Source organism: Populus euphratica, unplaced genomic scaffold (assembly GCF_000495115.2).
Source record: "Populus euphratica unplaced genomic scaffold, PopEup_1.0 scaffold46.1, whole genome shotgun sequence".
NCBI lineage: Eukaryota > Viridiplantae > Streptophyta > Magnoliopsida > Malpighiales > Salicaceae > Populus > Populus euphratica.
In genome coordinates, this window is record NW_011499852.1 from 1,274,872 (window position 1) to 1,297,589 (window position 22,718).

The following is a 22,718-nucleotide window of genomic DNA, read 5'->3' on the forward strand; positions in this document are numbered from 1 at the left end:
ACAACGAGTTTTGTAAGTTAATCATGTTAGCTCTGGATATTTTTGTGTCTTTTTTGAATTAATTTTTTTCAACTTCATCCTTCAACATTGTGTTTATTAAGAATTATTCTTTCTATATTATCATGGTTTCATGACCACAATTAAGATTTTTTTGTGCTAGCCAGGTTGACTCGATTTTTTTAATGGTTTTTTAATTGATTTTTTAATAAAATTTATCCATCAAAACTGAATTAATTGGGAATTGAACTTTATATTTTATTTCTATCGAGTTATCCTGATTTCTTGACCTAGATTTGACAAATTAATCCGGGTTGATAATAGTCATATTTTTGTCATTTTTAGTTGATTTTTTTTTAATTTTATCCTTCAATATTGGGTTGATTGAAAATTAGACTTCATAATTTATTTTGATTTGTGTTTAATAAGATTATCTCTGTCTCATTATCTGAGTCACGAACTTAGTCGATTGACTCTGGTTTTTTTTTTTTAATTAAGTTTTTGTAATTTCATCATTTCATATTGAGTTGATTAATGATTAAGCTTTGATTTTTTATTTGCTTTTTATTTAATTATTTTGATCTTATAATTTATGTTTGACAAGTTAACCTGATTGATTTTATTTATTTTTTAGTTGAATTTTATTTTTACATATCATATTGATTAAAAATTAAATTTAATAATTTTATTAGTATATTTTTAATAAAATTATTAAGATTTTATGACTTGATAATAGATTTAACAGTTTAATATAAATTAATGAGTGTAAATTGTATTGTTTTTTTAACAATTTTTTTTTAATGTTTTTAAATAAAAATATATTTTTATGGCTTGTTGAAATTGTTTTTTAATCTAACAAATCAATGACATTTTATCGGACTCGGGCATTGATATAATAATACCCTCAACAAAAAGGGGTTTTCTGATACAGCAAAGTGATAGGATAACTCTGTACTCTGGTTTCTCTCTCAGAACTCTCATGTGCTGTTTCCAGAGAAAAGCTGAGAGAGGGACAGAAAGAGGACAGCAGCTCTGCAAGCTAATTCAATCTCCCTTACATGTTGAAGATTTGTTTATTATATTTTGGCTTTCTTTTTACTCTTACCTGTCTTGTCTGACTGTCATTTCTCAAGTGCCCCCGAAAGGTTGGTCCATCTTGTCAGAACTCACTCTGGCCTGCCATAATACCAAACAAAGAAGCCGATGTGAGAGCTTTTGCAAGCATTCTCAACACGCAAAGACCAAACAAAGCTATATTAAAAACCAAGTAAGTCTATCTCTCCATGGACTTCCATCTGAAGCAATGGAGAAACCAGCATGAGGAGTCAGGGCAACAACCCTCTGCAAAGATGCCAAAACTCCTCATGGATCCCCATCAACCACAACAACATCCACACTCATCTGGGTCTGTTGCCTTCCCTTTGTTTCTACCTGAGCCCAGCTGCAAAACCAGTAACCTGTCAGCATTTCCTGATTCAAGCACAGCTGCATACACCAGACTTCCTAGTAAGTTTACTCTTGACTTTTCTTGCACCCCCCTCTTCCTCACCTAATTAAAGAAAGTTTCATGGTTTGCTTCAAATGTAACGTGCTCAATTTACTCCCTTCATCAATTATAGTTGATGTGAGTTTCTTTTCCTTCTTCTTTTGTGAATGGTGCTTGTTCTACTTGTTAGAGATCATGGGGAATTACTTTAGCCTGGAACAGTGGCAAGAGCTAGAGCTGCAGGCTTTGATCTACAGATTTATGTTAGCCGGTGCAGCTATTCCTCCGGAGCTCCTCCAACCAATCAAGAAAACCCTTCTTCGTTCTCACTCTCCTCCATATTTCCTCCGTCATCCTCTTCAACTATATTATCAGCCATCTTGTAAGCGCTTATAACCAAAACCTCTCTAAAAAAATGCGGAGTTGTTGTGGTTATATAGTTAACTAATTACTGTTTGCCCATATATATCAACGTGGTTTAATATCGTCAGTACGTAGTATTGCAAACAGGGTATTGGGGAAGAGCAGCCATGGATCCGGAGCCAGGTCGGTGCCGGAGAACAGATGGGAAGAAATGGCGGTGCTCCAGAGACGTGGTGGCAGGGCACAAGTATTGCGAGCGCCACTTGCACCGTGGCCGCAACCGTTCAAGAAAGCCTGTGGAAAATCCCTCACCTACAATATCCACTAACATCACTTGCTTTGGTATTGGAGATGTGGGTGGTACCGCATCAGCTTCTGCTTTCAATTGCAGTACCACACCAACCATATCAGAGGTGGTCAATGGGACTCGTTTTTCGCATACACTAGAATCCCCTTCCATTCATCTCAATCATAGGTAATCTTGCTGCCAGGCTTTAATTTAATGATTTAATAACCTCATCAAAGATATTCTTGTGGACGATCCTCTGGATTTAAGAAACTAGTTTAAGCAGAATTTTCAACTAACTAGGAGGAAACATGATTATGGAATCTCTAATATTGTCCTTAATTGATGGGACCGGCCTGTTTAGAAATGCTAAATATGTCTCCAACTGAAAGAATTGGACTGCAAGCTACCTTTTCATTGTTTTGTTTTTGCTTTAACTTCTTGCTCACCCTTATTGCAGCTCCAAAACTGAAAGCAAGGGCGTAATTGGACTACCACCTCCAAATGAGGTTGGTAACAGGTCTGATGGTCATATTCTGTGGCATTTTTTTGACGACTGGCCACGATCCGTTGATGAATCCGACAATATTAATGCTGGAAGCTCAACGAACTCTTTAACCTGCCTCTCCGTTTCAATGCCTGGAAACTCACCAGCATCAGATGTGTCACTGAAATTGTCCACTGGGAATAATACTGCAGAGGAGGAGCCGGAGCCTGAGCCGGAGCCATCCCCGATCCCTAGAGACAATACAAGCAATTGGGCAGGTGCAGGATGGGGCACAAAAATTACAAACCAGGTGGTGACTTCAATGGGGGGCCCTCTTGCTGAGGCGCTGAGGTCCTCCACTACCAAACTCATCTCCCACGAATGTTCTGCACCAGTTGTCTCGCCCCACTGTTTCTGAAACTTTGATTTATTTTAGGTTAGTTTGTGGTGTAGTAACAGAGGCACGCACACACACCCACGCACCCACACATCCATCAATACGTGCATTAACTAATAATGCTGGGTTTTCTGGTTGCTACGGACATCCTAGTCAAAATCTTTCAGTGGACGGTGTTGTGTTTATTTGATTGAAACCATGCCATGATTTGTTAGTTATGTTTAATGTGGTAAGAGCCGAGGCTCCTTTTCATCTGACGGCGTAGACATGCATGAAGTTGAGGCAAAATCAGGTGCCCGGTCATTTCATCCGTATATAGGCTTGTAGCTGCAGCCTTCCAGGTTATCTATCTTAAATCAGCTCATGCCATCACCCCTTATGGTTTAAATCTCACCACTAAAAATTCAATGACCTGAATTAAATGAAAAATAATTTGTTGCCATTTATCATGTAATAAATCATTTTCATTCAGTCTAAATTATTTAAATTTAATAATTTAGATTTAAGGAGCAGAAAATGGTGGCCTGGAAACACATGCCTCGTTTCAAGCAACTACCTTTTCTGGCCATGGCTATGGTAACCAGAAGCGATGGCTGTTCAAAACTCCATGAAAGAAAAAACTGCTACTTCCCTAGTACATAAAAAAAGGTTAAAAAGGCCAAGCTTCTGCAAACATAGAAACAAAATGAGACTGGTCAGGCAACACGCATGAAAATCAAAATCAAAATCTCCAAATTGAATAGCCACCCGATGACTGCTACCTTCACGAGTGCCATTAATCAGCACAACACTCACATGAGAAAAACTAATCAGACAATAACATTTTATTATAAATGCACCATTATTTACAGGAGCATCACAATGTGCCTATACAAGAAGAGGCCTGCTTTGAACTTGGAAGGGCACGATGACTTGACCAGCAAATACTACACAGTTGTCAGACAAAATTCTCTACATGTTCAACATTGTTTGGTCTTCTTTTGATCCACTGATTAACAATTCGCATGATCTCTGCCTTAGCTCGTTTTTCTTGGTTGTGCTTGGATGACAAAATGCTGGCTGGCGACGGCACTAGGATTGACTTAAATCATGGTCCTCCATGTACTATGTCGATTGAAGATGCCTGATGCCCATCCTAAATCGAGAAAGGCTCTGTTGAGATCAGTATCAGCCCTCAGCAGGTTCATTTTCACTCTCAGCAGGTTCCAATTCATCCTCCACCAGAGCATAGACCACAGCCGTTCTACTTGGTGCATACACCAGGAAGGAACGAGGTCGGTCATCATACCACCCTTCCTGCACAATCACCACATAAATGCTGACAACTATTCTAATATTTACAAGGAAATGCCTGGTCGAAGATTGATGAGGATGAAACTTAAATTCAGGTAACAAACTTGAGAGAATTTTCTTACTGAGGTGAAGTACTCAGCATCCTGATCAAGCCTTTTGAAGCCTCCAAACAATGGATCATCAGAATCTAAAACAATCTGCAAGCAAAAATCAAAATGTGTTTTATAAATATAAGTTTAAAATTTGAGGCAAACTAGCACAGCATGAGGCGTCAACTAGATTTACAAGTTCTAAAATGCTGGGATTTACTGGATATCTATAAAAAGAACTGAACTGAATTGGAAGCTTACACATTCCTCAACATAGATTACTCAATACTGAGCATACAAAAGGAAAGGCACAATTAGCACTGTTGATTTTGTTTTTTTAATGTTCATAACCTTTATTACTTGTGCAAGCATATAGAAAAGGATACAGAGAATACCTTGTACTTCCCTGGCTTTAAGCAGCCTACTCGGTAATCTGAATAGCTGTTGGTCCAATGAAAATTAAAGACAAAAACCAAGTTCCCTCTTTCAAAGACAATAACTCGATCCCCTTCGTTTTTCCGTGATATATATTGGTGCTCAGATGTCATGAACTGCAAAAACAGTAACCATTTAAGCCTTACATTTTTAATTTATTTTTCACATTTATCTTAAATTTTGCAAGCACAGGGTAGCAAACACGTAGATTTGCTGGTTAGGTATTTCATGCCTATAATCGAAATGGAAATGAAGGTGAAAATGATCCTTTGTTGGGGATGGGGTTCAACAATCTAAATTAAGCACCAAAGATAAAGCAATTTGAATGACAGATATAGTCAGCTAATTTTCAGTTGTGTAAAACTCTAAATTCCAAGCCAAGAGAAGTGAACAGGAACAAAACAAATTGGGAAATGAAGTACATTTAAAAAGACTTTAATATGTGGAATACTTTTAAATGTGAGCAATCTGCTTAAACCGTAGCTGTTTCACAAGCAAGATGGATAATCTTTTTTCTAACCTGTGTTAGAGTTAAAATAGCTTGTCAATTCATTTTTAAAATAGGTAGTCAAGTGTAACAGTTAAAAAGAACAGTAACCAGTGTGTTTCAAGACCTAGAAACAAAAGTTGAATTTTCTTATGAAAAGAGAAAAATATTGGTCATTGTTTGAAAATATGTTACAATTGGAATGTGGTATGGTGGGGACATGATTTGAAATGATTTTAACTCTCTTACAGGTTACTGAGATATGCTTTGCTTTGCAGTATCTTGCAGAGATTTGAAACCATGTGATACAAGTAAATAATTGCAGGCTTCCAACATCTCAGCCCACATACATGAAATAGAAAAAACGAATCAAGCTAGAATATGGAGAAACTGGCTCCTTTACCTTGCTTAATATGAGATGCATTCAAGCAAATAAATAAATATAAGTTAATAATCCATACATGCAGCTCACCAGCAGCCAAAACTATGCTAAATGACAGTATGATAGGAACTTACACCATAGATTTCTTCAAGATGCTGCATTGCCTGATCAAATTCTTGCATTCCATGATATCTTAGATAATCTGCATCCCCCTGGGCATGCATGAAAAATCAACACATGTCAGATGTGCATAAATTCCAGAAACCATAGTGGAAGAGCTACTTTGATTCAACAATTCTTAAAATTCCTCATGGGTTCATCAGTTTGTTTTTCTAGCGCAAGTAATGGTTATTAAGACCAACACCTTTTCAAGCTTCAATTGAGCCAAGAATAAACTGCAATGGTCAGATTAGGTTTCAAAATCAGGCATAAACTTACTAGATCAAATCTGCGCCGGCATTTATCATAACTGTGATTATTGCCTGGAATAATTTCACCAGTAGGAAGGTGCTGATCGCCCCTTGGGAAATCAATCCACTCTGAGAAAAATAAAAGTAAAGTACACCGACATAATAAAAGCTACCAATTTAATAAAAATTCATTAAATGATGATAGAACCAATAAGAAACATTAAAGAATAGTAATAACCATGGTAATAAAATTCATAAATATTCTTACCAGGGTGTCCAAACTCATTTCCCATAAAATTCAAATATCCTTCTCCTCCTAAACCCATGGTAATAAGCCGGATCATTTTGTGCAATGCTATTCCACGATCTATAAGAGGAGTTGATGGTCTATCAAGAGCCATGAAGTCGTACATATCCTGAGACAAATGGAGAATTAGAAGACTGATTTTCAGCTTGATAAAACATAGGGTATTATGATGTGGAGTAGGAAGAAAAACAGCAAAATATAGTAGAAAATGGTAAATTTTTTAATAACTTGGGAGTTTGTAACTTTAGGGATCACTGCTCTATAGGAAAACGTTTATATATAAAGCAAAACGAAATGGTGTCTCATCCCAAGCATTTAACATTTTATGTTTTTTTCCTCATGCCAAGTGTTTAAGATGAAATAGAATGACATGTTTTCCTTTGATAAATACAAATAAAATGACACATTTTGGACTCCCTAAATAGTAACATCCTAATGGTTCAAGCAGTGTGCCTACAAAAAACAAATTGTATTATTGACATAACACTATAATTGAAAGGGATCAAGCCTACAATTACTCTACAACTTCAAAAACTCTATCAATTTAATGGTCATATAGAAGATAGATGTAGATCTATTCAAATTTTAAAGGTTTAATGGCGAGCCCTAAACTTTACTATCTTGTTCCAGCGTCAATATCCTTCTAGTTTTAGCCATAACACTGCTGAATTTTCTGTTTCTATTGTTTTCCTCTTGCCACCCTGCATCGAATGATTGGCACATGAGCTTTTGGAAGAATTTATATTTTCCTTGGTAATTTTAGTGTTGTTGTTTAGTTTAGGAATCCTCTAGTTATTTGGGTTTTTCAATTTTCATGCAACTTTGAAATGTGATTCACTCTATAAGGATCAGGATTTAGACTTGGAACTAATATAAATAAGGTTGCTTTGGCTAATTTACAGGCATCTTTTATTTCCTATAAATATACTGTAGAGGTTTCTCTACAAACCAGCAAATCAATGTTTATAAGTTTGAGCTTCAATTTTCTTATAGTTTTAGCCCATTATATCTGCAGTAAGTGCTGGTTTCCTCCTCACCCTACTTCAACTCTGAAGAAAGTACTCTGATAAAATAAGATGAATAAAGAAAGCTAATCCCTAGATATATACACCAGATGCAAAAAGTCTTCTTGCTAGAGTCAAGTTCTCCAAGGGGATTGCAAAGAAAAGTTTGTTTTCCTTACTGATTTTGGTGTTCTCTTTTAGTTTCACAAATCCTTATGCTATTTAGATCTAGTTATGTATATCTAACATTTGATGATAGTAGTCAACTAGGATTTGTGGCAATTTCTATTCCTACAATGGTTATAACTAGAATAAATAGGCTATTAGAGGTATTGTAGAAGACAAATCAGTTTAATTAATATTTACAATAGTTAGAATTTCTACAAACCCTGCACCTCATTCTCTTCTTCAAACTTTAAACTTGTTCAAATGTTAACCATTATTTTTCTGTTCTACCTACTGCATCATTTCTCCCACAGGTGTTGACAGTCAAGTGAAAAACAATATTCTCCAATAAACATGTGCATAAATTTTGATTATGGAATGATATGGGAAAGAACTCATATAACCTTGTCCATCAACCAGAATGCAATGGTCTTGTCACCAACAAGAGCTTGGTCATGACTTTCAGCATACGAAACGCACTTTTCCAGCCACCTTCTGTTAGTGAGAGTGTGTACAATGTCACCCATTCTCCACTCTTCATCCTTCTTCCTACACCCAGTACAAATAGAAAGTGACTGACAGAAAAGACCTTAAAATAGCATCAAACAAGAAGATGCCGATTCAAGGCAGTCGAAAAGAGGTTGCAGAGTTCCAGTGGCAACATACTGGAGAAGCTCAATCCATTTATCAGCAATGGCCATGTGGAGGCGATAATCAAATCCCACACCACCATCTTGGACAGGAATGCAGAATGTTGGCATTCCACTGACCTGTGAAGTAAAAAAGAAAATTATAAACATGAGCAAGCAGAGAGGTCTGGCATTGGATTAACTGGAGCTGTTGATTCCTCTAGGGGGCACAAACTTACATCTTCACCGATGCTAATAGCATCAGGGAAGAGACCATGAATCATATCATTAACAACCATCAGATATACCACAGCATCTATGTCAGTTGCATATCCAAAGTACTCGTTGTAGTTTCCAGTAAAAGTCATCTGCATCAAGTTGGAAAAAATAACCAAAGAAAATATCTGTCATTCAATCATAAGTCAAATAGAACACCAAACAATTAAGTTCCACCACCCATAGCCCTAATAGAGCTAAAAGGAAACATCAAAATAAGCATAATGAGCCTAGCCATGGTAGTCACATAAGGTTTAAGAATCAAGCATCTATAACTTTTATCCCTCTAATTGAGCACATCCTAGGCTTCATAGAACTCGAGAGATTGTTACCTGATCACACAAACAAAAATAATATACCCTAAAGAACCTAAATGATACCTGCAACCCATGGTGGGTGTACATCATCGAAGTCACACCATCAAATCTGAACCCATCAAACTTATATTCATCCAGCCACCATCTTGCATTTGAAAGAAGAAACCTCAGTACCTAAACCAATGAGCAAGTATTTAGTCCTCACCAACTATAAGAAAAAGACAAATGAAGACTAAAAATTCCAGACAAATACTGTAGCTGAAGATTCAAACAAGCACATACTTCCCAGCTGCCATAGTTGAAAAGGCGAGAGTCCCACATCCAATGATGTCCCCGTGAACCAGAGTGGAAGTAGTGATTATCAGTTCCATCGAACATATTCAAACCATCCAAAGTATTGTTCGATGCATGGCTGGATTCATTTGATATTAGTTGTCAACCAAACGAAAGATTATTACAAGGAGATCAAGTAATAATTGGTAATGAAAGTTCACTATGATTTATGGAATGAAAGATTGAATAAAAGCATTAAAAAAGTTATTTATCCAATCAAACAGAATAAGTGACACCCAAAATATTAGTAAGCGCACTTAGGAAAAGAGCTGCTATCATACCAAACTTGCTGAATGATAGCATGATGAGTTCACAAATGATAGGTTCTGTTCTTGCCCATTGTTGACTTAACTCAACGAATTGGTTTAGTGAAAATTAAATAAAAGCTACGGATTAATGAAGGTTATGATTCATGTATTCCTGCACATAACCCTAGATGAATGACTCTTCATCTCAAGATTCCAATTAATCTGCAGAACATATTCTTACTTTAAGATGGCTCAAACTTTTCTAATAAATACTAAAATACAAAGATGTAAATAGTGGTTATTCAAGAATAAACATTTGAAAGCCACTACACCCAAATAATAATTTCCATAATTCATGCATTTTTCAAGCTTGTTTCTCCCTCTTTTAACTTATAGATGTCAATTCGCCAAAATCATCAGAATTTAAAGTTTGAGTCGAAACCAGTCATTTATACATATTGTACTTAATGGAAAGTTACCTGTGAACAATATCCATGAGAACAAGCAGACCTAACTCGTGAGCTTTATCTATCAGAGACTTCAGATCATCAGGGGTTCCACACCGACTACAGGGTGCAAAAAAATTTGTGACATGGTACCTTCATATCATCGAAAGGAATTCGTGAGTTTACAGGGAAGCAAAAACTGCCCACTATGCTAATGAAGACCAAGCTTTGGGAAAATATACATGTAAAAGAAAAGAGGGGACTAATAGAAAGTGGAGCTTTATCCTAATTAAAGGAAATACCCGAAACTAGCATAATATGAATGCTCTTGAATAGCCATAATCTGAACAGCATTATAACCAAGTTTTTTGATCCGAGGAAGCACATCATCTCTAAAGTTGGCATATGTGTTGATTAATGGCTCCTGCATTTTAGAAGTGGCAAAATTAAAAGGGATAAAATGAAGAGGCAGCAAATTAAATAGGAATAAGAAAGGGAGAGATTAAAGAGTCCAAATAAAGGTCATGCCATAATGTATTAAGATCTATAACCTAACCATTCTCATCATGCACAGAGATTTCAACAAAATACATAAATTGTAAAAATAAGACGTGGTAATTGAAGGAAGGAAAAGAAGGAAATCAGAAGTATGTAGTAAAAATAATCACTATGACAGTATCCTGAACCATTGTTTTTGATTGATGTTTGTTCAATCATGCAAGGGCAAGAGAATATGGTTTCAGGCATATCGCATTGTCCAGGCTTTGAGGAGGACCAGAACCCTGAACAAGGTTGCTGGTACAGACCGCTGTTCTTTAAGAAAATGTCATCTTGCACTATTTGGCAGGATTACTGAAGCACGAGTATAGTGACTGATCATGGTCCATCATTATAGAGGCATTTGTAGATGCTTCTACCATGACAAGTCAAAGAAGCATTCTGCGTAAACTCCCAATTTCTTTTTAATAAATATTTGCCAAGATATAAAACAGCTCTAGCATGTTTGAACACCATCCAGTCATGAATGATTTTAATCACCGGTACAAAGACGCAGTGAATAAGAGCTTGTAACATGAGACATAATGGGAGAAGATGCACACCGTACTACTCATTCCGACATGAGCTTCATAAATCCTTAGTGACTTTGGTCTCTTTGGTTGAGGATGTTTGAATATATACTTTTCCTGCAAAGAAGCAAGCAATAGCATCAAGGTGCAAAGCCAGACCTCAAACAGAAATTATGAAGAAAATGGAATAGATTTTCAATCATTTAATACAATCTTGAGTGTTTTACAGCATAATGCTTGTTGGTTCTCAAATGAACACAGATTAAAGCCACAACTAATAACACAGATTATTTATGCATTTGGCTTCTACTCCAAAGTTTAAGTTTTTACATCTGATGCTTGTTCAATATGATGACTGATTTTATTGACCATTGGTGTTGTAGTGAGTAGCTTAAAGATTTCACTAAGATCACAAATGACAAGAGGCTCGTGACTTGTGAATTGCTGGACAAAGAAATAATCCAGGATGGCTTCTTCTGAGGATCATTCTTTTGTAGAATAATCTGAATCTTCAACTTGCTTCTTCTTCTTTTTCATAAATCAAGGAGTACTCTTTATTAGAAAGAAAGAAAAAGGAAACAAATATGGGTGATAAGGCAACACCAAGCCAGACAAAACTAAAGAGCACCACTACCACCATTATAACTCACATGGATGAAAATAAGACACGACAGCAAGCTACAACCTAGAGATAGCAAGGCCCAGCTAAGACAAACACACAGGGTAAAGAGCCTAAGATACTAAACAACCAACACAGCAAAAGTGCTGGGGGGCCCAAAGTTACAGCACAAGAAATTGGAAACATGCTTTCATACGACATAATGGTGCCCAGATCAGGAGAAACAAGGACCAACAGACCCAAGAAAGACTGCAATCAAAGGCAAGGAACTCTTCAATACCCTTCACAGCCAACCACACTTAATCATCATGAAGAATGCGTTGGGAATCTTTAAAAGGCCAATCTCTTCTCTTAACTACAATAACCAAGGTTTCATCTAAGTTCGAAGTCTCCAAGACTACATCAGTGGGCTCCGAGATTCTATCATCCATCACCATCTTTTCATCGTCTGCAACCATTCTTACTGCACTAAACATCAATTGATTTTAACTTTTTATACCTTCTAAGCAACATGGCTAATCTTTGAGAAAATAGCCTCGGGATACAAATATAGATGTTTCTTTTCTTTTTCCTGGCTTCAACCTTATTTCTTCTTCCCTTTCTCAACACAATTAAGGGAATATGAAAATCATCACTCAAAGAACTTTGGCTATAGTATGGTGCTGGAAACGAGACATGGGGCAAAGAAATTGGCAAGGGAGAAGTGTGAATCTTGTTATATTCTCATGGTTGAACAAATGAAGGACTGGAGAGCTGCTTGAGATAGGACTTAAGAAGTAAGCATAAAGAGTTGATCCAAACCAATCCAAAGGAGAAATAAAGCCTTCTATGCCATCTCCAAGACAAACTTCAGAAACACAAAGACCTTGACTGTGCATGCTGCCTAGGGGCCTCTGGCATTTCCCATGTACTTGAATTTCCCCTGTTTATCCATGGAAAGCCCATCTGCAGCATCAATGTACCCCTCTAATGGATTGTCTAGGTTGTTTGGAGCAACAACGTGTTACCATCTGCAATAGATTCTCCAACATGATATGAGAATCATTTGCATTGGAAGAATTGATGCTTATCAATGGTTGGCACATCTCATTGGGAGTGTAACACCTCCAGCAAAGGTGAAAAACAAGTGCTAATCTTCATATATTTGAACAACAAAACTACCACCATTGTTTATTACAGAAATGGTTTGATTGATGATTTTTCTATCCATGGCAATCATCAAAACTCAAGGCGAACAAAGGAGACTAAAGACCTGAAAACATCTGGGCAGTAAGCAGAAGAATCCCTATATTATCGATTTTATCTTGACGAGGTCCCTCATCTTTGAGATTTCTTAATTCAACCTTTGTACTATTGTTTTATCCATAATGTTATCACTAACGGTATTGTTTAACCAATAACTTTGAAATAGTTTTTGGAATATAATTATTTATATTAGAAAAATATCATATACAAAATAAGAAATAAATTATTTTAAAAAAATGTTATCAGCATAAAATGAAAATATGAGAACTATATAAATAAAAATGAGAAAACTATAACCAACTAATTTTATCATTCCTTGATTTATAATTACATTTTTACTAATTAAAAATTTTAAAACAAAAAAAAATTATGAAATTGAGTGAAAATAAAAAAAGAAACAAAAAGCTCAATTAAATAATAAAAATCCTTTCCATTACAACCTTTCATTATCACCCCCGTTTAAAAATTATAAGAAATTCAACTAAATCTCAAACAAACTTTTAGTTACTAGCATATCCCTCTATCATCAAACAACTATCTCTAAAAAAAGTTCATATAGTAAAAAAGTTGGAAAACACGTAACAAAATTGGATTTTTTAATGAAATACATAAGAATTGGACAAGTGGTTTGTAATAGATTGGTTTCCATGAAAAAAAATGGGAGAGAAAATCTAGATATGTCTTTTTTTCTAAAAACAATTTAGTTTAGATTTTGTTTTCATTTATTTTTTTAAAGTGAATTGATTATATTATTTTTTATTAGTTTAATTTTCTTTTTAATTTATAAAATGATTAATTATATGCATGGGCTAATAATCATTGTTAGGACTTTAATATTTATAATTTTAATGTTTGTAAGCTTTTAGAATTCATTATCTATTTCTTATTTTTTATGACTTTTTTCAAATATAAAAGAGCATATTCCAAAATTAACAGACAAAGAACACCATAAGTAACAGGTGGACCAATGGTATTGACGAATCAGTAGTACAGTGATTGGATTAAGAAATTTAAAAAAATGAGTGTCATTAAAACAATATTGATAATATAAGACTCTTGAGCTCATTCACCCCAAATATAACGATCTAAACCAATATCTTTGCTATCCATGGTCTAACCAATCATAAATAGAAACCTAACTAACCACTAACAGTTTAGAGCATTTGACCCGTATCGTCAGGGAAGTCAAATGTAAGCTGCAACGATACCTCCCATAGGTCTTATTTTGCAATGGAATGGACCAGAACTTACTATGGCAGTGTCACTTTAGGAGTATTTATTATAACAACACTTCTTTTGAGCCATTCCAAATCTTCTTTCTGCACATGCACCAGCCTGTTAGATCATTAATAACCGGGTCTGATGGCTCCAAGGATGTGTTACTAGATGCAACAGTACCAGCACCTAACAATTTCAGCAAAAGGCTACTCTTTGCTGAGTTATTTGGATATTTAAATTGACCGTTGAAAAATTGGCATTGATCAATAAGTTGTTTTGGAAAACCTTACTAGCCCTTGTAGTCTTAGCATGATACACATACTGATTCCTTTTTAATCTAAGAAAGGAGATTCCCCAACCACCCAAACAGATGCAGAAAGCCCATCTGGTCTTTGAAAGTGGATGGATCATGTGTATATGGAACTGTTAATTTAAATAATTGAATTTCCCAGGATTCAAGCACCTGACTATACGGTAATTATGATTCTAATACTAGACCAAGACACTGTCCGGCCTTGTATTTCAGCAAGTACTTTCTGTCCCTCCCTTTCTCTATCAATCTTCACCTCACAACCATGTAAAAAACCATACTGCCATCCACAAACCCTTCTCCCCTCGTACACTCCTCAAACTATCCATCCAAACATAGCCAATCTTCCTTGCACTCCTCATCCTTTATGCTGAAAAACTCCCCTAAATCTCAAGACCTTTGAAATGCTTTCTTACCCTTGAGGCGGTCTGAAAATACTAATAATGTTTGACTTGTATGGCTCTAACTAACAATTTTAAACTTTGAAACCCAGTCATTTTTCAATAGTAATATACAGTAAAATTAGAAAGCGAGGACATTATTTGGTGCAACATTTTGAAAACTTGGGGGGTTATTCCTTGATTTTCTAAATTCTCAGTCTCCCAAACCAAGTGCATAGTTAGTTGTTTGAGGGGTCACTTGCCTAAAAATCTGTGGCTTAGGATTAGGATCAGCACTGAGAATTCCTTTTCCTGAACTCTCAAAGGCTTGCTTAAATTATTGCTAACATTATTTTTTAGATTGACATTTTCTGTTGCCTTAACCTAAGTTCATGATAGTGTATGCAAAATAAAGGTCCAAATCATCACAATATATTCAGCAACCATGAGAAACCCAAGCAAGAAGTGTACCTCCTCAGGTGGATCATAGTAAATGCCATTGTATGGGATTTCTCCTGGAGCCTGTACTGAGAACTTAATCCAAGCAGGAATAGAATCTTTAATGCCAGAAGGAGTATCCATGCGTATCTACAAACACGCAATCAAAAACAGATTCACCATCTTTGATGTATTTAAATAGTGGAGCAAAGTTTTTAAAACTAAACAAGCTCAGGGCCTTGAATAATACTTATAATCATCTCCTTTTGCAGCTGACTGAAAATGAAAAGATCTAGCTTAAATTAAATGCAAGAAACTAATATGAAGCTGAAGCCAATACCATACATTCGGTTTGTTTTTCTTGTGTTATGAATACTGAATAGCAAAGTTAAGAAGACAGAATTACACTGCCAAAAGATCCTTTTCTTGTTGTGTAAAAGAGGCTTGATTTCACATGATATTCACTGGGTGCTGAGCAAGTGGCTGCTGGTATTATTTTAAAGTTCAAGAAAACAACCAGATGAGACAAAAAATCCTAGAAGCTCTCACTTTGCATGGAAATGCACATTTTTAGACTTCAAATGAAAGTCGCAAACTTATTTCTCTTGCTTGCCAAAAGTGACTCAGTCGTGAGCAATGAGTATCAAGTTTAATGCATAAACTCTAATTTACACAGTAGATTTCAGTATTCAATCTTGTGAAGTGTTACCTTTACTCGAGAACCATGGGGAATTGGTGGTGAACCATCTGCATTGTTTGGAAGGAACACTTCCCAGACACCAAATTCATTCTGTAAAATAATAAATCAGTTGCTGGGAATTTAAATAGTACAATAGATCTAACAAGGAAAAAAAAGGAGTTTAAACACAAGTATGAAGATATTACATCCTGCAAACACCCATCATTATGACATATTATTACTGGCTTCTTTTTCGACCCAGACTCTCAACAATATGTTAATTAAACATCCTAGTACTAGCATGCATTACTTGGACATATCCTTGAAGCTTTCAGATTCTACTACAGATTCAAACAACAGTAAAATGAATAGTTTTCCCAGTTTCCATTTCCACACAAAGACATGTCAAAGCAATATTTACATTTTCTTTTCTTTTCCATTGCTGAAGAAAGAATGATCAGAAAAGGAAAATGAGAAAGGCAGGAGTTGGAATAGACAGATAGAATCCATAGTAGAGCAATCCAATATAAAGATTTCCTTTTTTCTCCGTCAATAAAATGAGTAATGTATGTGTTTATGTAAACAGAATCAGAAAAAAATGAGCAGATAGTAGAAGACTGTTGCTGTGAAGTGTACAGGAGAAGAAAGGGAGACAAAGCTTCAATGCACTTTACCAATCATTTGAAAAGATAACAGACAATTCCAACAAGTATAAATAATACCATTGGAATTATGCAGAAAATATCCATCAATGGATCCAATGCTACATAAAGCAAAAGCATAGATAACATACCCGGGTCATGACATCTGCATTGGGATTCCAATTGTTAAAATCTCCAATCAATGCTGCCCACTGAAATAAATAGTAACTAGTCAATGTACAAACATATTTGTCAGGAACAAAAAACAATCATCTCATAGCCAATCAATTTGTTAGCTTGAATCAGTTCAGAGGGACATTGTCTCTGACTAAAATGCTGAACAAAAAAGCAGCCTCTCATGTAAATTTATAGAGGCTTATGCTATTAACAGCATATGCCCTTTGTTTGTGCCTGAATATACATCCAGTTGTTCAGTACTACAGGAACCATGACTAAACAGATCAGATTTGAGAATAGGCAGTCATGAGATAACTGCCTTCTCTGAGATTTACTATACAAACTAAAGACCACATGACAGAGAATCGAAACAGCACAGACCTTAGCTCCTGGTGCCCATTCCCTGTAGGTTATTCCTGTTTGACTGAGAAACCAGTAGAAATTACAATCTGTGAGAATGAGATGTGCCGAGGAAACTAAAATTGATTGGCTATAAAGAAAAAATAAACACTAGAATAGCAGACTAATGGTTTTTTTAAGATAAAGCATGATAAAAGGTAATGAAACAAATAGAGCATATATGAAAACAAACAAGTGATGAGCAAGTAAATTAAACAATTGCCATCACAATGAAGTGAGAGAACTCAGTTTATGCAATCAATACATGGGACTGGTACAACCTTATAATCTTTATAAGAGGCCTGGCTAGGACATGGGAATTTTTTTCCCATTGCTTTGTTCTTGAACCACAACATGCATACAGATCTGCCTAAATCTATCCAAATGCACTATTTCTACATTTGTGAAGCTTAACCCTTGGTACAAAATTTTAGTCAGTTTTTTTCCCAGTTCATTTGATGACCCATCTAGTCAGAGATTTTTTTTCCAAGTTCATTTGATGACCCATCCCTCATCTTTGCAGTTTGGGGGCTATGCTTATCCTTAGAACAAGAGTCACTGAACTAAAAGAAAAAACAAAAAAAGTGTCACAACACTAACAGAAAATTCTTGTGAGAACCTCTGATGTTGAAAACAATCAACTCAAGGGCCAAAGTGTCACCACACTAATAGAAACATTTGCAATGCAAAGCAAAATCGCGAGAATTTCTGTTGTGTTTTCCACTTTTGAGATCATCTTGTCACTAGTTTCATTTTTTGATATAGCTCATTTACTTTGCAAAAGAAAATACAAGTGAAAACACATTGCATTATGTAACAGCAACAATGGAATGGGCAATTGGTTGAGCCAAAAAAAACTAGAAAATGAATGGACTTCAACCTAAAGAAATAAAAAAGGTAGAATACCTGCGTATGAAACCAAGCTTTTCATAGCCACGAGAAAACACTTCCAAACCACCTTCATACTTGTCAATTTCTTCACGAATTCTTTTGTACTCTGAATATCTACGATCAGGAAAAGATTAAATTAGCTATAGAATGTTACAAAAACTTTACCAACATCTTCAAAATCATACCTTGAAAATACACACACACACACACATACGAACAAGCTAGTCTAAAGATAGCAAACGTCAAACAATTGTACTATAAAAGAGAGAATACATGGAGCACTTCTCTCCAGGCAGCAGTTCTCATGTTTCTAAACAAAGAAATAATCACACCTCAACCTTACAACAAGACTTGACAAACATATCATATATTAGGTCCTTTCAGGAAAAAATAGCACTTGGGTTCATTGGTATGACTCTGACAGCATTGAAAACAACAAACACCTTTTCATGCAATATCTTGCATGATTTTAGTGAAGAAAAAAATTAAGATGTGGGCTAGGACATAAGTTGATTACACTATCCATATACAGAGAAAATAATGAAAACAATAAATGGATATGGAAAGAAAATACAGTAAAAATTTCTAGGTGATGCAGAGGTATCCAAAGTGAATATCCGCAAATGCGGATCTGGGGCTTGCTCCACTTTTTACAGAAATATATGTCTAATGAGGTGTGGAACTCTGCTGACATGAACACTAGCATACCATGGCACAAAATGAATTAGTATCTAATATAAATTGAGAAAAGACAAATCCAAGACAGTCTTCAAAGAATTAAGTAAACACACTTAACAAATTAGTTGAAACTTCATATGATATTACTCTTTGTTTATAAGAATCATCAGGGCAAAAAATGTTGAGGACTGGGGAGGAAAAGATGTAGAGGGATATTCATTTGAAATCTTAGTCTGCTATTTCAAGCTATTGTTTAAATAGATACTTATATAGTCCTACTTTATCTAAAGGTTGAAATAGAAATATGTCTAAAAAAATGCAAGAAATATCTATTGGAGTTTGATCTTTAACATGAATGCAGACTGATGATATCATCAAATAAATGAAAACAGGCACCTTAAAAAATGTACTTCTAAAAAACAATATTAAGAAAGCTAATGATAAATGTTGATGCTGAGAATTATCACATGTGATCACCAAAACTTCAGTATATAACATGAAGCGCCTGCTCTTTTACTTCAAGCTCTCAACCCTTACTTCAACGTAAAATATCTTGCACGAGTAAAGATAGAGTATCTCACCGGTAATCAAGGTGTTGACGGAAACCTGTCAAACTTGGATCTATTTCATATATTCTCTGCCCAGAGCCAGGTGGGGGGATAGACCTAGATTTGGCTTCAGTTTTACCAATGATTCTTGACTCACTCAAAGGAGTAGATGTCTCCTGCTTTTCCTTGTCTTCAACAATCTGATTATCTTCCATTGTTAGACACTCTACATCATGAGGTACCTAACACGAGAATCAAACAGGTAAAAGGAGACGCTGATTTAAGTGGGAATTGAATATCAACAGACATTAAATCTATCAACACCGTTTTCTAGCAAAGGCATCAAGAAACTAAAGAATAAGCAAGATAGACCAATCAGCCAACCACAGTTTTTCACACACACTGTAAGAGCACATGACTTTAGTTGCACCAAGCATCTTTGTCAAAGCAGCTGTCATCATGAGGATGACAGTCAAGTAGGCCTATAACTTCAACGATATCTAGATTGATCCTGCAATGTGTTTCAAAACGTGCAAATGCAAATTCTCAAAATGAGAATCTATGACCCACACCTTCCAAAATCTCAGGCCTTTCTTATATTTATATTTTTCCAAGATCAATTCCAAGACTTTATAGTATTGGAAAGATCACAAGATCCTGATGAAGCAAGAACAATAGAAGAGCCTATATAATACCTTTAAATTGTCACAGTTTTTAACATCTGGCATGTAAATAACCATGCTTGAGGTTGAAGTTGAGACTAAGTTTAGGCTATCCAAGAGTTCCCAATTTTTTTCATCCTGTAACTTCCTTTTAAATGTTCAAATAGCAATTCTATCCTCTCTCATTCTCAAGTCACCAATGGTGCCTCACAGATCCTCGTGTTAGTAATGAATTGCATTGTGGTTACTTTGCACATTACATGTCCATATACAAGAAGCCACTTCTTGCCATCTGGCAGGGGATAAGAAATTAAAAAGAAAAAGAAGAAGAAGAAGAAGAAGAAGAAGAAGAAGAAGAAGAAGAAGAAGAAGAAGAAGAAGAAGAAGAAGAAGAAGAAGAAGAAGAAGAAGAAGAAGAAGAAGAAGGATACAGATAAAAGAAATTGTTGAACCAAAGAACAGCTTTTCATGTTAATGTAGCCTACGCTTTCTGAGGATGAGAATTTCCCAGAAGCATATAATAAGAATGAAGTAATCGAAATCTAAAGGGTTAAAAAAAAAAAGACTTGGGAATATGCACATAGAAACAAGTGGAAAATATCCATAGAAAATTCATCCGTGCCCTTCATTTTGATTAGAATATATAATAGCTCGTACAGCTCAATGGCTCGTGGAGAGATTACTCGTTCTAAATGAGGCAAGGGAGTAGGTCCACCATAAAGTAATGGTATTGGCTCCTACTGTAGGTGGTAGTAATAAAATAAGAAAAAAAATCTTCAGAAAATAAAAGGTGGGAGTCGACTCCAGTTCTCAATTTCCAGGAGTCTTGAACACAAGGGTTTTGCTCCACATCATTTTGCTTCTTCTTTTTTTTTTTTGTGCTTTTCCCTGTAAGGATCTCATTTTCTTTAAAAATCAAATGATAGAACATAATTTGTTTTCAAATGCAAAACACTCTAAACTGAGAATCAACAGCATGCGTCATATAAATAGTACGCAGCACGTGGACAATGAGAAGACAAACCAGAGGATCTTCTGAAGCGTTTCCATCGAGTGGGACAAGGACTTTCTCAGGTGTCGGTGTGGTTGTTGTTGTAGCAATAGAAGTAGTAACAGCTAAATTTGGGGAATCGGAATCGTAAGACGACTTTCCAGCAAGCATCTTCACTGCAAACAAGATCATTGATCAAGATTCAAAACCATTTAAATATATATATATATATCGAAAAATAAAAGGCAAAACCATTGGCAGAAAGATAGAAGAGAGAGATACGAGAAGATGGGTCTTTCTTCGAGAAAAAGGAGAGGCCCTTTCGACACAAAGGATCGCCATTGAAACTTGATTGAGACTTGGTGATGTACACTGAAGGAAGGCAAGGAAAACGTACGCCTGATACAGCGCAGGACACCATTTCTTTCCTTTCTCTTCTCTTTCTACGACTAGAGATCTAGCTATAGCTTAGTACTTAAAAGTGTGAGCACCGAATAATAATAGTTAAAAGAAAATAAAAAAGGTGAAGAAGATGAAAGCGGAAGCAAGAGTTGCGTGAAATCCGATATTAGAAAGATTTGTAGTGTTATTATTATTGTTATAGGAAACCATCCAGTGGCAGAGTGTCGTACATAATACGTGTGCAATGGAGAATGGGGATGGGGTTCTGTGGGTCCTATCACTGTATCAGAATCATTCTCCATCGTCCATCTCACTTCTATCTCTCTTTTTTTATTCAGCATCCACTCCATGTGGGCCCCTTTTGCTTTCATTTTATGCTACGTGTCACTGGCAAAAGATCAGAAATGAAAGGCCTTGGATGTACGTGTGGCTGTTAGTGGGCCATCTCTCCGTCCGGGGAAAGGAGGCCTTTTTGCCATGTTGATTGAGTCTCTGTTCTCCGATGGATCTTTTTGGTACATTCTTTTTCCTTCCTTTCTCTCGTTAACTTTTTCCGTCTATGAGGATTTTTTCCCTTTTTCGAAAAGTATCACTGTTTTTTTTTTTTAATTCGTAAAATAGCAAAATTAAATAAAAAAATGGTGAGATCAGACCTTTTAAACATGTTGCAATTTAAAAATAAGTAGTAGTCACGATTTAGAAACCTGATATTTTAAAAAATATATATAATAAGATATGTTGTAGTTTAAAAATGAGTAGTAATCAAGATTTAGAAACCTAATATTTAAAAAAATATAAAATAAGATGTATAAAAAATATAAAAAAATAGATTTTAAAAACAATTTAAAACTTCAATTGCAACCCTGATAATATTATTAAAAAAATCTTAATCACATAAATTCAATAATATTAAAAAAATTATAAATAACAATCAAATACTTGCTACCAAAGACAATTGAGCTAGTCACAGCTTTTGAACAAGAGTAACCCAATTATGTTATTTTTGGTGACTTCTCCTAGTATAGTTAAATTTATTTTGTTAAAAATTTTTTAATAATATTAAAAATATCATAATTGGAGTTTTGGTGCATCTTAAATGCCTTTTTCTCTCTCTCATCATTGTATTTTATACAATTCATTTTATAATTTCTTTTAAATATCATGTTTTTAATTAGTTTGAATATCTTATTTTTCAATTAGAATGTATATAAATTGTGTTGTTTTGCTGATCATTTTTCTAACTGTATTATATTATTACTTTACTATACATTCTCTCATGAATTTTTATTTACTGTTCCCTTAATTTTTTTAATCTTCAAGCTGCAAGATTTTTTCAATTTGGACTTGGAAGATAATTTTTTGTTGTCTTAGGTTTTTATGTTCTCTTTAGATTTCATTTTTACATATGCTCGAGATTATGGAAATTATTTTGACATTTCATGACTAGTTGATTTTGCATGAAAAAATTTAAAATTATTGTATATGACAAGATTAAATTAATTATTTTTATTTTTCAATATATAATTTATTAAAAAT

At 35.1% G+C, this 22,718-nt stretch overlaps 2 protein-coding genes across 3 annotated transcripts; one reads left to right on the forward strand and one right to left on the reverse strand.

Moving 5' to 3' along the window:
• The first annotated feature begins 1,013 nt into the window (after positions 1–1,013).
• GRF3 (growth-regulating factor 3) lies at positions 1,014–3,234 on the forward strand. Of its 2 annotated transcripts, none has more exons than XM_011020594.1 (4): positions 1,014–1,503; positions 1,674–1,865; positions 1,994–2,321; positions 2,593–3,234. In XM_011020594.1, exons 1-4 carry the CDS (start codon positions 1,281–1,283, stop codon positions 3,035–3,037), a joined length of 1,188 nt encoding a protein of 395 aa, XP_011018896.1. In that variant the 5' UTR covers positions 1,014–1,280; the 3' UTR covers positions 3,038–3,234. The 2 variants fall into 2 exon arrangements, with proteins under 2 accessions (XP_011018896.1, XP_011018895.1); XM_011020593.1 differs by having other exon boundaries at positions 1,018–1,503; positions 1,982–2,321.
• Positions 3,235–3,812: 578 nt separating this feature from the next.
• LOC105121796 (1,4-alpha-glucan-branching enzyme 2-2, chloroplastic/amyloplastic) lies at positions 3,813–21,358 on the reverse strand. Its single transcript, XM_011020597.1, has 22 exons — positions 21,063–21,358; positions 20,814–20,956; positions 19,161–19,369; positions 17,917–18,015; positions 16,993–17,035; positions 16,587–16,646; positions 15,824–15,904; positions 15,148–15,264; positions 10,938–11,021; positions 10,140–10,261; positions 9,871–9,990; positions 9,093–9,222; positions 8,874–8,984; positions 8,457–8,585; positions 8,255–8,358; positions 7,993–8,137; positions 6,381–6,528; positions 6,141–6,241; positions 5,837–5,914; positions 4,794–4,949; positions 4,432–4,506; positions 3,813–4,312 (listed from the first exon to the last, which is right to left on the reverse strand). The coding sequence occupies exons 1-22, from the start codon at positions 21,199–21,201 to the stop codon at positions 4,184–4,186; spliced, it is 2,523 nt and encodes an 840-aa protein (XP_011018899.1). The 5' UTR covers positions 21,202–21,358; the 3' UTR covers positions 3,813–4,183.
• Positions 21,359–22,718: the final 1,360 nt, after the last annotated feature.